This window comes from Mastigoproctus giganteus, chromosome 5 (assembly GCF_048544385.1).
Source record: "Mastigoproctus giganteus isolate SK-2022 chromosome 5, ASM4854438v1, whole genome shotgun sequence".
In the NCBI taxonomy this organism is placed as follows: domain Eukaryota; kingdom Metazoa; phylum Arthropoda; class Arachnida; order Uropygi; family Thelyphonidae; genus Mastigoproctus; species Mastigoproctus giganteus.
Window position 1 is genome coordinate 237,849,712 of NC_143579.1, and position 15,597 is coordinate 237,865,308.

The window sequence follows — 15,597 nt, forward strand, 5'->3', positions numbered from 1 at the left end:
ATTGCTGGAACAAATTTCTATCTGTCAATGTGGAAGTTGATGGCTTAAATTCAAGGAGGAACTGGAAAACGTTTAGAGGGAATGGATGTATGAGGTTTTTTTTTTTTTTTTTTGGCTATTGCTACATAAGCTTGCTTTCTTGCATCACATGCCTCTACTACTACAACTGAAAATATTAAACTTATAATACGTTTCAAAACTGGATAAAAAAAAAAAGTATCAATAAGTTTAACATAATGGCAAAATTAACACAGTACAAGTATGTAGTCATGGTAGATACAAATATGAAGTACAGTAGCCCTCGATTTAATGGACAAAAAAAATTGTCCTAAAGGGAAAATTTAGAACATATTTATATCTGATAGCGTCGCACATCCGTCTGATGCTATCAAACAGATCTGCTGAAAATTCCTAATGAAATAAAGGCTGTTTTACTGCTAGATAATGCACTTGCTCACCCTAATGCCGAGAGGTAATAGCAGGGGTGAGAGAATTAAATAACCTCCTAACACTACACTAATACAGCTGATGGATCAGGGTGTAATCATTGCATGTAAGTTGTATAAGTGTTTGGAAGAGTTGGTTGTTTTGGAAGAAACAGAAGATGCAGAAAGAGATACAAGAGGCACCAGGACACTGCAAAATTTACATGCATACCTCAGATCTGCTATCTTCAACTTAGCAGCTGCGTGGAAATGTATGAAGATTACTACATTGGCCAATGCTTGGTTGCATGACATAGAACCTGAAATGGATTTTGAGGGAGCTGGGGAGTAATTTTTGGGATACTCTTCTGAGTGCTGCCAACAAAAATGCAACTAAGAATGATATGGAACAGTGGCTCAAAAATGAAGGTGATCCAGGATATCAAATTTTTTTTTTCTGAGGGGGAGATTGTGGAAAATGTTCTTCATGGAGAACAAGAGGGTGATAATGATGACAAAGACGAAGAATCAGTTGCACCTCATCCTAAATTGTCTGCTATAAGTCAACATATGGATGACATCATACATTATATGAATCATCATCAGACCCTGATGTGCTTCCTTATTATGAACATTTTAGAGAATTTCTATCTACAGTAATAAGGATGCAGCACCAAGGTGGAAGGCAACTGAAGCTTAATGATTTCTTCAAGACCACTTGAACTGGATCTGTTTCACCAGAACCCTCTACCAGCAAGGAATTAACACCTCCCTCCATATGACAGTTGTTTCTGACTCTGAAAATTGTGATTCTTTCAGTTAAATTATTAATATTGAATATTATGTATCTTTTAATGTTTATTCAATGGAGTTTAAGAGAATTTAAGCATTTCCCCCCTCTAAAATGGATTAAAAAAAAAAAAAAAATTATGCTCACATTGAAAACTGTGCAAGACAGAGAGAGAGAGAGAGAGAGAGAGAGAGAGAGAGAGAGAGAGAGAGAGAGAGAGAGAGAGAGAGAGAAAGGTGGAAACACTCCATTAGTTACATTGCATAGTTTTTGATATGCTTAATTAAAATAAAGTTTGGTTCCTGTCACATTTTTTTATATTTTTAACAGATGCTTTTAGTGACATATATAAATTACTCAATGCACATTATATTTTATTCATACTTATACATACATACTGTACATTCTAAACTCGTTATTAATATATGTTTTTAAAATACATTCTACTTAATGGACTTTTGGCAATAGCGGACACCCATTCCCCCAATTAGTCCGTTAAATCGAGGGCCTACTGTATTAACTATTTCTGTCAGCTGGCCACATTTTAGTAGAAAACTAGTCAACAATGACAGGTTTTGTTATACTAGCTCAGGAACGGAATTGTTCTGCTCATTATTTCCATCAGTCGGGGAAAGAATTGTTTCATCATTGCTAGTAATATTTTTCTAAACCCTTACAAAATTACTTCATTTGTTACAGATTCACATGCCAGAATGAAATAAAATCTTATCACTTAATTCCTTGAATATTATTCTGTATTTCATATACAATTTTTTAATAATCTGTCATAAAGATGACCATGATGCTACAAAACTTCAGCTTTTCCCCCTGTTTATCCTTCACATGAATAAGCCTGAAATACAAGACACTTTTCAGACTTACATACTTGTCATGCACTAATTACATAATTCTACTTTTATGCCCCTATCAATGAAAATGTTGAGTGGACGGTAAAGATGGAGTGAGTTAAGTGGTAATGGCAAGGGAGACAAATATTACACTGAAACAATGGGCACTTTCACAGGGATGTCATTTTGACAAACAAGAAGAAAAAAAATAAAATAATTGTTCTGCTCATTATTTTCATTGGCTGGTGAAAGAATTTTCATTATTCCAAGAATGCTTATGTCAGATCACAAGATTGCCAACTTGCATAAATCTTCTGGAGTGGTAATAGGTCATGGGCAATGATTTTTCTTGACAGCATTTGAGTAAAGATGAGAACTGGATAGACCAGCATGAATCAAAGTCCAATTCTATGGAGCAGATCGTCCATCCTATGGAAAAATATGTTCCATTTTTGGGGGAAGAGAGGGATTATCTTTGTAGATTTCTTGGAACACAGATACATGATTAATTTTCTTCCCTAAGTAAAGCACAATGAAAACTAAAGACACTAATTGCAAGGGTGGGAACAACAGAGTGACAAGAATGCTAGTATGGGGTCTGGCATTGTCATGCTGAAGAATGTCCTTTAAAGGGAACACTTTACCAATGTTATTTATTTATTTTTAGGAGCATTAGCAACTAAGGCCATATTGCTCTGGGGATATGCAGTAGTCTTTCCTTGACCTTTCCCCATCCGGTGGGCATGGGCTCAAACCCCGGTCTAATCAAGAAGCGTGTGCTACGCACTGCTGCTCCTGCCCACCTGACTACGGAGGCACCGCTTTACCAATGATGATACTGTCAGTGCAGCAGCCATGGACAAATTCATCAGGTAATGCAAGAAGTGGCTTTAGTAGATGATAGCAACTTTTATCCAAAAAAGTCAACTCATACTACCGGATTGGTTCAGTGGTTAATGTACTTGCCTAAGAAAAGGACTGGTTGTGGACTCAAATGCTGCCTCTAATGTGCATATTGTGATTGTAGAATAATTTTAAATTGGAACTTAAACAGTGCAATATGATTTCAGCAACCAAATTGTCTTAACTAAATGCATACTACTAATGTTGCTATAAGTATTACACTGTGAACTAATATTGAATGTTTTTATACATTGCAAATACATAGCAATAATGACATTTAGTCTAGGACAGGGGTGGCGAACCCATGGCACATGTGCCCAGAGTGGCACACATACAACCTGCTTGGGCACATGGAATTCAGACCATCCTGAAAAAGTTTCAAACATCACTCCAGGAATCCACCTTGAGTCGTGTGACCTGCACACATCCATTCTATCTGCCAGGCATGTAGTGACATCACACCATTCAGTAAATAGCTGTATTTGTGCATTGATTTGTTTGAAGTCAGAATGGTAAGACACTGATAAAACTGTGATCAAATATCGTGAATATCGCCTTCCGAAGGGCATACGAGTTTAGTCTTAAAAGATTTAGCCAATTCTGGCAAGCACTCTTAAAAAAGGTTTTCCACCCCCTGGTCTAGGACATATGTCCTAGACCAGGGGGTGGCAAACCTACATATTATGTAAAACAAAGAAATTTGGTGTTTGGAAATTATTTTTTTTATTTTTTAAGTCCAACTAGCCTATTTCCCCTGACTATCATCACTGGAGATATATTCAAGTACCAGATTTCTGGTACCACTTAACACATTTAATCAGGTAATTCATACATTATCTAACTTATTTCTTTGCTCCAGTGGCTGCATATTGAGGAGTAGGCAGAATATTCACCTTTTTAGCGTGGGCCTCATGGTTGTATGGTACCCTTTAGTCACTTCTGCCACAGATGGACCAAACATACATAAATATTACAATTTGATAGTACTATAACACCTTGTGTAATGCAGTTTTGATCAGCATGGGTTTTGCTACAACGCATTTTATAATTTTAAAACAAAAAATGTAGACGAAATGGGGTTCTTCTGGAAGAAAATGCCTTCGAGAACTTATTTAGCAGCAAATGAGAAGTTGCAGAAAGGATATAAACCTTCAAAAGACCGGATGACACTTTTATTAGGAGGAAACTCATGCAGTGATTGTAAATTAAAGCCTATGCTTGTTTTACCATGCTGAAAATCCATGCAAAAAGCACTCTATCCATTATATAGAATTCAAACAAAAAGGCATGGGTAATGCATGCATTGTTTGAAGGTTGGTTCACAACTTATTTTTGTCCTACAGTCGAACATTATTGCCAGACTGACAGATTTAAAATTTCTCTTATTGTCTTAATAAGAGAAATTTATGTCAAAATTGTTTTCCTCCCACATCATTATTGCAGCCAATGGACAAGGAATCATTGTTGTGTTTAAGGCCCATTATTTAAGATGAACCCTTTCTCAAGCTATAAAGGCTACAACAGGAAATGGTGCAATAACCTTGACAGAATTTTGTAAGAATTACAGTATCAAAAATGCTATTGAAAATATTGGTGACTCGTGGCTTGAAGTAACAGCAAGAAATATGTGGGCTGTATGGCACCATATTTTACCACCGTGCCAAAGATTCTACAGAATTTGAAATGCAAATTAACATTTCCGAAAATGTCGCTCAGCTTGGAAATGATCTTAGATTTCAGAATTTAATGCCACAGATATATGCCAATATGTGGAATTGCATTCACAAGAGCTTGATGATGAAGGAAAAAAATGAAGATGTCCAGGTACAAGGGAATTTTCATTAAATCATCTTTCAATGTTGCAACGTTGAAGATGTTTCTGATTTTCTTATGAATGCTTGTTTGTTTGTTATTTGGTTTTTAGGAGCATTAGCAACTAAGGACAAATTGCTCCGGGGATATGCGGTGGTCATGGGCTCAAACCCCTATCTAATCAAGAAGGGTGTGCTACACACTGCTGCTCCTGCATACCTGGCTACGGAGGCGCCACTCTTATGAATGCAGATCTTAACATCGAACAAAGCTCTAGAGTTCGACATGCTATAGAAAATGCAGTTCATTGCTATAGAGACATCCATAGTGAGAAATAGAAAAAGAAGTGTGTACAAACTTCATTGTTAAACTTTTTTTTCTTCAAAACAATAAAAAAATTGTAGCAATGGTAAAGAAAGCCCACATGAGAAGCACACAAAAGTTCGATAATTTACCGGTAAAAGTACTTTGCCGTAACAGTATTTGTATTGTTGCTCGCTTGGTAAACATACAGTGAGTGTATCGGTCAGGAGCAAAAATTTAATCCCACAGGAGCTTGAACCGTCTCCTGAAGTGGAGGAGTAACCTGACCTTTTTCTCTTTAGAATCACTGGTGGAATAGTGGATAAATTATTTATTAAGTAAAAAAAGGCAAAGGAAGCCCACACGAGAAGAATGACAATTCAAAAAAGTTTACCGGTGAAACTACATTATGAACATTTTTTTACGATGTCAGAACTTCTGATATGACTGTTCATGGTTCAATTAGTGATTCTAAAGGAAAAAAGTTAGGTTACCCCCTCCACTTCGGGAGGGTTTCAAGCTCCCATGGGATTCAACTTCTACTCCAGACCGATAACACCCACCATCTGTTTACCGGCCGAGCAACAATACGTTACAGCAAATAACTTTTATTGGTAAATTTCATCGGACTTTTGTGTTTCTCGTGTGGGCTTTTCTCTACCTTAGCCAAAATTGTTTTAAACCCCAATAATCCATTGTAGGTAATAATGTATTGATTAGCGCAGTAGTTCCTTGGAACCAATTAACAATGTTATACAAGGTATTCAGTACATTGAAAAGAAAACTTTACACTAAACAACTTGCCTTTTCTTTATGCTTTGTTTCTCTAGTTACTAAGTCACCCTCTAGTTCACCCTCATCTTCACTTTCAGAACTAATGAAATCTCCATTTTCTTGAAAATCACCAGCAACAGCAGACTGATATCTGTTAAAAGTCTATTGTTAGTGGGAAGTAAAGTCAAATTACAGCAATAATAAAATTCTGATTTTAACTATAATAAGTATTTAATGCTCAAAGATGAGCAAGGCAGAAAGACATACAAACATTTCATTTCCACCGTAAGAAAAATATTTCTGAATCTTCACTCTGCAGTATATTCCTAAAACAGGCATATTCAAATCAAATCAAATTAAAGAAATTTAAAATTTTTTTGCAGTTTGTCTTAAGTAAACCAATTCCAGATTTATTATTAGTAATGGCCACATGGTGCAAGGAAACCCATGGCTTATGCTGCATCAGCAAAAAATAAAATAAATAAATAAAATAAAACAAATAAGAAGAAAATTTAATTTATTTTAATTTTAAATTAAATTAACACATTCGCTGCCGATCACGCACCAGCGCGTGCTGTCGCAGCAGTATTGAAGAGCGGATCACGCTCTGGCGCGGGATGTGGCATCATTACCCAGTAGCCAATCACGCACGAGCGCGGGATTCATTAGGCTTTTGTATGAAGTTGTCAACTTCAGTTGGCATTGTGTTTCTGCTGTGTATATTTGTTTCGGCGTCAAGTTAAGGGTGTAAACTATATGTAGTTGTATGTGGTGTTGAATATTTTGTTACGTGACGTGCGGAAAAGCTTTGTAATATGAGTTGTGCAGATGAGTTTAGCAGGCCAGTAGTGCCCAAAAAGAAAAGTGCAATATAAAAAAATCCCTTGCAGATGAAGAAATTGCAAAGATGTTGGAGGATTTATCTGATGTATATCCCAGTGACGATGACGACGATTTTATCCCTCCAAAGGACGATTCGGAAAGTGTAGATGAAGAAGATATTGTGGAAGAGGCTACACCTTCACTGCAGGATCCCGGTAAGTTGGAAAACGTCATGTGGGAAAATGACGCAACATCGATGAAACAGTTTCGTTTCACAAAATCAGAGTCTTTGCTGCAACCCATGCCAGGTGATAATCCAATAGATTACTTTCGTCATTTATTTACCGACAATATCTTGGATGAAATAATTACACAAACAAATGTTTATGCTCATGAAATACTTCTTCCCCGAGAAAATAAAGAACATTCTCGAATAAATGCATGGAAGGACACCACTAGAGATGAAATGCTGGTATTTTTAGGATTAATTTTACATATGGGAACCATTCGACTGAACCGCATACAAGATTATTGGAAAACAGATAAGCTGTTCGCATTACACGAGCAGGAATCGTTTCTTATTATTACTGCGGGCCTTGCATTTTGCAAAAAATCCAGAAAAGAAAGAGGTATGTCCACGGGATCGCCTATATAAAATTCGAAAAATGGTGAATCTGTTCAATGCACGAATGTCGGAAATATATTATCCAGGACGTGAGATTAGCTTAGATGAGTCTATGATATTGTGGCGTGGAAGGCTTGTTTTTCGACAGTACATTCAAAACAAACGCCATAAATACGGCATCAAGTTATATATGATCACAACGCCTACTGGCATGGTTATCAAATTTCAAGTGTATACCGGTATGTTGGATGATTCTGGTGGAAAAGGACATGCACAAAAAGTCGTCATGAACTTACTTGATGGGATGTTAGATGTCGGGCATAGCATATTTATGGACAATTATTACAATAGCTATGAACTTGCTAAGTGTCTCGCTGACAGACAAACCCATTGTACTGGGACAATCAGAAGTAATAGGAAAACATTTCCGAAAGAGGTTCGAGAAAAAAAGCTGAAGAAAGGAGAAACTTTATCAAGGTGTGCCCGTGGTGTAATGATTGCTAAGTGGAAGGACAGAAGAGATGTCGGTTACATATCTACAGAATACCAAAATGATATGGTGGAAATGCAGAACAAACGAGGCGAACTGAATCAAAACCCTTGCCTATAATTGAGTATAATAGGTTTATGTCAGGCATTGACAAGCAAGATCAAATGCTTGCCTATTATCCTTGCGAAAGGAAAACCATTAGGTGGCCTACAAAAATATTTATGCATATTTTGCAACTAATAATGATTAATGCACACCATATCTATTATAAATATTCACATGACAAGGTGCAACTTTATGACTTCCGTTTATCAGTGATCAGATCTTTATTGAAACAGTCATCTGATCTCCCTCATACTGTGCATGATGTACCTGAACTGGAACATGTGCTCAAACCGCGGGAAGAAAGAAAAGGTGGAAAGATATTGAAGCAATGCAAACGTTGCTATTCTGAAGGGAAACGTAAGGATACAATCTATATCTGCAGTGTTTGTGAAGGATCACCCGGCTATTGCTTAGATTGTGCGAAAATTATTCATAAGTAACATTCTTACACATAGAATTTATAATCTGTAGTGGTTCGGTATGAAATAAAACTTATTTCTTAATGTTACGATGTTTTTTGTTTTATTATTTACAAATTACATTATTATGTTTTTGTGTCACGCGCCAGGGCGTGATTCGGCATTTAAAGCCAAATTTGACCTCCAGTGCCTATCACGCGCTGGTGCGTGAATCTCTAAATCTTTTGGAAACTGTTTATACGACACTTAAATATTGATGTCGTATACCGAACAATCCCTTATTACCAATTTTCAAGCTTTTTCGTTATGGAAACACAGTCGGCTTCTGGCGATAGTCTCCGCCTTCTGTGCCGGGCTATTGACGATAGCATGCTGCCTCATGACCGGCAGCGAACATGTTAACTGAAAATTAATTTTAAATTTATGATCTCTATAATGTTATATTCATTTAAAAATATGGATAAATTACTAATGAAATCCACAAACTATTTCATTAAATGTATTTAAAACTAATCTGAACGTTAAAAGAACTAACAAGACAATTTAAGAGCCTATGAAAGAAACTTAACTACCTTGCCTATTTTCACAACTTATATACCCTTGAAATTAGCAAAATTTAGGAAAGAAATAGAAAACAAAACCAAATGACAAAAAAAATCTGCTCAGTTTTTTTTCCCCTTTGTCCATTCTTAAAGAACACTTGAGGCAGGATGAGCTTTATATGAATATTATTCTAAAAAGTTAAATCTGGGCAATGTAATAAAAAAATAATTTGGTATTCAATAAATTTATCTACCTAAGATACTTCTCATAGTTATATTTCAATGATTCATAATGTTCCTACATACCTCAACTTAAGTATACTAATTTTGATCGCACTATGTTTTTATATTGTGCTGCTGTAACAGAAAAAAAGGAAGACACCTGTATCAAATTAATCAATCAGTCCAAGTTTCTCAACAAAGAAAGAAAAAAGAAAGGATTATGGCTGTGTATGGCAACAGTGCACCTTCAGAGTACCATGTGAAATTCTGGTAAAAACAATAAGTGGGGTAGACAGTCCATCAAAGATGATACATGCCCAGGAAGGCCTGTGACTGATCACCCCAGAAATGTGCCAAGCTGAGGAAACCCTTGTGCCGAATGACAGACATTTAAAGGCATCCCAAATCTCTTGGGAATGTGACATATGAGGGAACAGTTATAACCATCCTCCATGAAAATTTGGGGATGACTACAGTCAGTGCAAGGTGGGTCCCCAGATCTGATTCTTGTACAGAAGCAATTTAGAGTACAGTGTTATGAGGAGAATTTAGACCTTTATTATGGAAGGGAAACTCATCTCCAGAACTGTTACAGGTGATGAAACACTGGTTCATCACTGGAATCCTGAGACCAAGCAAGGATCAATGCAACAGAAGCACAAGGGTTCTCCCCCACCCAAAAAATTTGACACAACCTTCAGCTGACAAGATTATGGCCACCATTTTTTCTGTGATGTTTAGTGAATTTTGTACATTCACTACTTGGAACAGAAGCAGACAGCTGCTGGGAGTCATATGCATCCCTACTGTACAACCTAAGGGATGTCAAAGGAAACATGCCATGGAAAAAACTTTCCAGAGGTGTGCTGCTTCATCAGGACAACTAACCAATGCACAGGTCACATGTTGTTACTGCTGCTTTGAAAGATTGACTTTACAGAACTTACCCATCCACTTTGCAGTATAGATCTGGCCCCCAGTGACCATTTCGGTTTCGACGCCACAAGAAAAACTATGCATACACCACTCTGCTGATGATAATGAACTGAAGTCTGCTGTTTCAGCGTTCTTTGATGGACAGGACAAAGAATTTTGTCTGGTATTTAAACATTGCCAAAAAAAAAAATAAAAATAAAAAAAATGAAACAAGTGTATTGAAGTTCAAGTGAGTTGCATTGAAAAATAAATAATAAAAAAAAAGGATTTTTTTGCCTCTAATCTCATTTCCTTCATACATAGATAATTTATTGAAGGCCCCTCGTATTACCTGATGCTAGTGCAGGAGAGGTACTAAGCAATATATATCTATTGTACTAAGTCTCTCACTAAGGTATTAAATGTCACTGTACGTCTATGAGACAGCAAGTGAAGAGACTGATGCTACTAAAAGTTTCAAACCTATTAAGAAATATTGTTCAAGGTTTAGGCCTAAATGGTTATCTAATGAACTAATGAGACTCGTAACAGAGAAGAAAAATGCATGGGATGCATATAAATTATCAAGCGACTCAGAAGCATATGGCAGATATAAGTTAGTCTGTAATCAGGTCACAAAGGAGGTTAGGCAGGCGAAGGCAGATTACGACAAATCCCTGGCAAAAGATGCTAAGAAAAACAGCAAGGATTTCTTTACTTATATAAACTCTAAAAGGAAGGGGATGAATCTGACTGGTCCACTTGACATCGATGGTTCGACTGTTGATGATCCTGCTCAGATAGCAAACAAACTGAATGAGTATTTTGCATCTACATTCACACATGAGGAATTATTAAGGTTTGAAAATGGCAGAAGGTTATCAAATTGTAGCAGGATACTTAATGATTTTGTAATAACTGAAAGCAAAGTGGAGAAAAAATTGTTGAAGTTAAACATAAGAAAAGCACCCGGGGGTGGATGGAATCTATCCAATTATATTAAAGGAGGCAGCAAAGCAACTAAGCAAACCCTTAGTCATAATTATGAGAGTATCCTTGGAGTCAGGGGAGGTTCCCACGGACTGGAGATGTGCAAATGTATCCCCAATTCACAAATAGGGATCGAAGGGTGATACGAGTAATTACAGACCAGTTAGTTTAACTTCTGTTCCGGGTAAAATAATGGAGTCACTGATTAAAGATGCATTGCAGAACCATCTAGACAAGACTGCAGCAATAATTCAGACACAGCATGGGTTTGTTAAGGGAAAGTCTTGTCTGACAAATTTGATGGGATATTATGATGTGGTTACAAAGGAACTGGATGCAAAAAAATAATTTTGATATCATATATTTGGATTTCAGGAAAGCTTTTGACACTGTTGTGCATGGAAGACTATTGTACAAATTGGAGTAGAATGGTATTAAGGGTAAGTTGCTACAATGGATAAAAGGATGGTTAAGTGGGAGAAGACAGAGGGTAGTAATCAATGGGTGCTGCTCTTCGTGGACTAATGTTATTAGTGGTGTCCCACAGGGTTCGGTGTTAGGTCCACTGTTGTTTTGTATATTTATCAATGATATTGATGAAGGTATATCAGGCTTAATGTCGAAGTTTGCAGATGATACAAAGGTTGGCAGGGTTGTTAATGACAGTAATGGCAGTGTGCTACTGCAACAGGATCTAGATAATTTGGGCAGTTGGGCTAAGAAGTGGCAACTGAAGTTTAACCTTGACAAATGCAAAGTACTGCATATGGGTAGAAGTAACCCCAGAGAAACATACCAACTGTGTGGTGCTACACTTAAGGTGGTAGAAAATGAAAAAGACCTGGGAGTAATTGTGCAGTCAGATATGAAGTTTTCTGAGCAATGCAGAGAGGCTGCGAGGGCAGGTCATGGGGTTTTGTCAATGATATATAGGAATTTTGCTATCAGGGAGAAGGAGGTGATTGTCCCTCTGTATAAGGCAATGGTCAGGCCATGCCTTGAGTACTGCGTACAGGTCTGGAGGCCTCATTTTAGGAAGGATGTAGATTTACTTGAGCGTGTACAGAGAAGGGCAACAAGATTGATGAGGGGAACGAAGGGATCGTCTTACCAAGAGAGGCTTAAGTTCTGCAAATTGCAGTGGTTGGAGACTAGGCACCTGCGCGGTGATCTGATTGAGGTATATAAGGCCTTGAATGGGTTGAGCACGCTGAATTCTGATGGGATCCTTCCACTTGTTCAGATTACGAACCTAAGCGGGCATAAATTCAAATTAAGAAAAGACAGATGTAAAATAAATGTGCGGAAATTTGCCCTTAGCCAGCGGGTGGTTAATTGCTGGAACAAACTTCCATCTGTCGTTGTGGAAGTTGATAGGTTGAATAAATTTGAGGAACTGGACAGGCATTTGGAGGTAATGGTTGATTTTTTTTTTTTTTTTTTTGGCTGATGCTGCATAAGCTCATACACTTGCTTTCTTACATCACATGCCACTACTACTACTACTGTTAGAGATGAGTCATTAATCAACCTAACTGCCCTCCTCTGAATGGAATTTAGAAGTTGGACACTGCCCCATATGTGAGAACAATATTCCATGGCAGGGCAGATTTGCGATTTGTACAGAGTTAACAGCTGTTTGGAAGAAAAGTAAAGCCGAGAGCGAAAACCAAGTTTTTTAGATGCAGAGGAAGCAATACTTTTAATGTGCTTGTGCCAAGACAGATTAGCTCTCTTTTGGAGATTACAGGGTAATCCCCAAAAGAGATATCATTTTGCCTAGAAATCGGAATGTCACTAAAAATAAGCATAAGAGCAGAAGAATCCTTTTTGCAAGATATAAGACAAGACTGAGTTTTAGAAGGACTGAAATCAACTAAGTTGTCTTTGCCCCACTGGAGATCAGCATTTAAGGAACTGGAAGTGGAAGTTGAAGCTGATTGAGCAGGGCAAGGTTTCTCAAAATGGAAAGTGGAACGCAATGTGCTATCATCGGCAAAACTATGGATAAGATTTACAGTCAATGGAAGGTCATTAATATACAAGAGGAAAGGAGTGGAGGAAATAACTGAACCTTGGGGGACACCGGCATTGGTGGAGAAGTCAGAAGACAGAGCCATCTACCATCAACCTCAGTGAGCGATCAGAGAGAAAACTGGATAACCAATTACTAAAAACAGTTGGCATACCATAAGATGGAAGCTTGTTTAGAAGACTTTTATGCCAAACACGATCAAAAGCCTTTGAGATGTCAAGAGCAACTACTTGTGTTTCACCGAACCTTTCCATTGAATTAGTTCATAAATGAGTAACATAAGCCAGAATATCACCAGTGGATCGACACTGATGGAATCCATACTGGCGATCGTTGATCAGATGGAAGGTTTCTAGGTACTTTAAGAGTTGGCAGTTAATCGATTTCTCCATTACTTTAGAAAGAGTAGAAGTAATTGCAATGGGACGATAATTAGATGGGAGGGATTTGTCACCCTTTTTAGGAACTGGCTGGATATGAGCAAATTTCCAAGCAGAAGAAAAAAACACCTTTGGAATAAGAAAGTGAAAAAAGGCGGCAAAGAATAGGACTAAGTTCAGGAGCACAGGTTTTGAGAACAAGTGGAGAAATACCATCAGGACCTGGAGCTTTCTTAGCATCAAGATTCATCAAAATCCTTCTGATATCCTTTTGACGGAAGACCACAGGAGGCATTGAATGGAGCCTGTTGGGAATGGTGGGAGGTGTTTAACCAAGATCACGAGCTGGAAGAAAAATGGGATGCTAGCAGGTCAGCTGGTTTGGACAGAGGTGGGCAAAAGTTGTGGCCAATAGCTTTGGCAAGAGACCAGAATGCTCAGCTACCATTAGGGCAAGAAGCAAGTTTTCTACTCTTAGCCTGTTCAAACTCTAGTTTGGACTGATTAATAAATGCTTAGAGGGGGAACAGGTATCCTGTGTGTTATCAGACACTCAGCCTAAAACACTGATGGATCCAATATCTCTCTATTACAGAAGATTTAGGAGAAGTCCGGTTGGCCTGCCTCCCTAAAATCCACTCATGCACACCTTCTCGATGGTAAGCCCTGTTACGTCACTTAGGTGGCAACGAACGCGTAGAGTGGTTCTCTTCAAGATGCCTGGTCAGTGTGAAGAGGAAAAGACCAAACCCTCCACCAATGAGAGAACAACAATACAAATGGCCCTCAGTCCCCAGCAGCTTTCACTCTCCCTTTTAAGGCAGTGAGAGGATCAGAGAGGAAGCAGAGGGTGCTAAGAATCTCTGGGTACGACCAGGCTGCCATGCACGGAAACTGAACTTGGCCTGTTATAACGTACGATCACTCATCGGTGAAGACAGGATATTAGAGCTGGAAAAGGAATTAGAAAATGTGAATTGGAATATCATCGGTTTGGCTGAAAAAAGAAGAAGAAATGAATCACTTATAAGTTTATCAAGTGGAAATCTGCTGTACACCAATGGAAACAGTGAAAGGAGTGAAGGTAGAGATGGGTTTCTGATCCATAAAGATTTTAAAAACAACATTTTGGAATTCAAAAGTACATCACCAAGGGTGTCAAGACTAATACTCAAGATTTCTAAAAGGTACAAGCTAAAGATTATAATGATTTATGCACCAACATCGAGCCATGATGATGAAGAGGTTGAAGAAATGTACACCAAAATTGAGTCTTCTAGATGAGCAGAAAACCCACTACACTATTATTATTATGGGGGACTTCAATGCTAAGGTTGGAAAAAGGCAAAACAGCGCAGAAAGAGGAACTATAGGAAATTTTGGAATTAGTAAAAGAAATAAAAGAGGTGAAAGACTTGTGGAATTTGCAGAATCTCAAGGAATGTCAGTAATGAACACTTTTTTCAAGAAAAGGGTGAACAGAAAGTGGACATGGAAGAGTCCAAATGGATTAACAACTAATGAAATCGACTTCATCCTCACTAACCGAAGATATATTGTGAATGATGTTACTGTCCTGAATAAGGTAAATGTTGGAAGTGATCACAGAATGGTAAGATGTACACTTGATATAGATGTAGGAAAGGAAAGGAAAAAACTGACTCGAGTAAATAATACAAAGGTCTTTGAAATAACAGAGGAGGAGAAAAAGCAGTATGTACTGGAACTTAAGAACAAGTTTGAGCTTCTGCAGACTGCTCAGGACCAAGATATCGATGAGGAATATTACAACTTTCTGAAAGTGATAAAGCCCAAGAAACCTATAGGGAAACAGAAATCCAAAGAAGAAAAAATTAGTCAAGAAACACTTGTCATGATGAACCAAAGACGACAAATGAAGAGCAAGAAAAACACTGACAGGGAGAAAATTGAGTATACTGAGTTATGCAAAGCCATTAGAAAGAGACTCAGAGAGGACATAAGAAGATTTAACACAAGAAAAGTAGAACAAGCATTAAGGGAAAACAAAGGATTTAAATCAGCAGCCAGGAGCAGTAATACAGAAAGACAAATGATACTGAAACTAAAGAATAGCGATGGTGTACTTATAAACAGCAGAGAAGGCATAATTCAAATAGCAGAAGACTACTATAGAGAATTATACAAGGAGCGAGGGAATGATGCCAGCAGTGGGGAA

The 15,597-nt window shown here is 37.7% G+C and overlaps 1 protein-coding gene across 16 annotated transcripts in view; it reads right to left on the bottom strand.

Moving 5' to 3' along the window:
- Window positions 1-15,597, bottom strand: part of LOC150086311 (uncharacterized) — a 452,317-nt gene that overhangs the window by 66,611 nt on the left and 370,109 nt on the right. For all 16 annotated transcript variants that reach the window (XM_090374473.1, XM_090374476.1, XM_090374471.1 and 13 more), the window contains one exon: window positions 5,886-6,006. In XM_090374473.1, coding sequence (XP_090230599.1) covers window positions 5,886-6,006 — 121 coding nt within the window. The remainder of the gene's footprint in view (window positions 1-5,885; window positions 6,007-15,597) is intronic.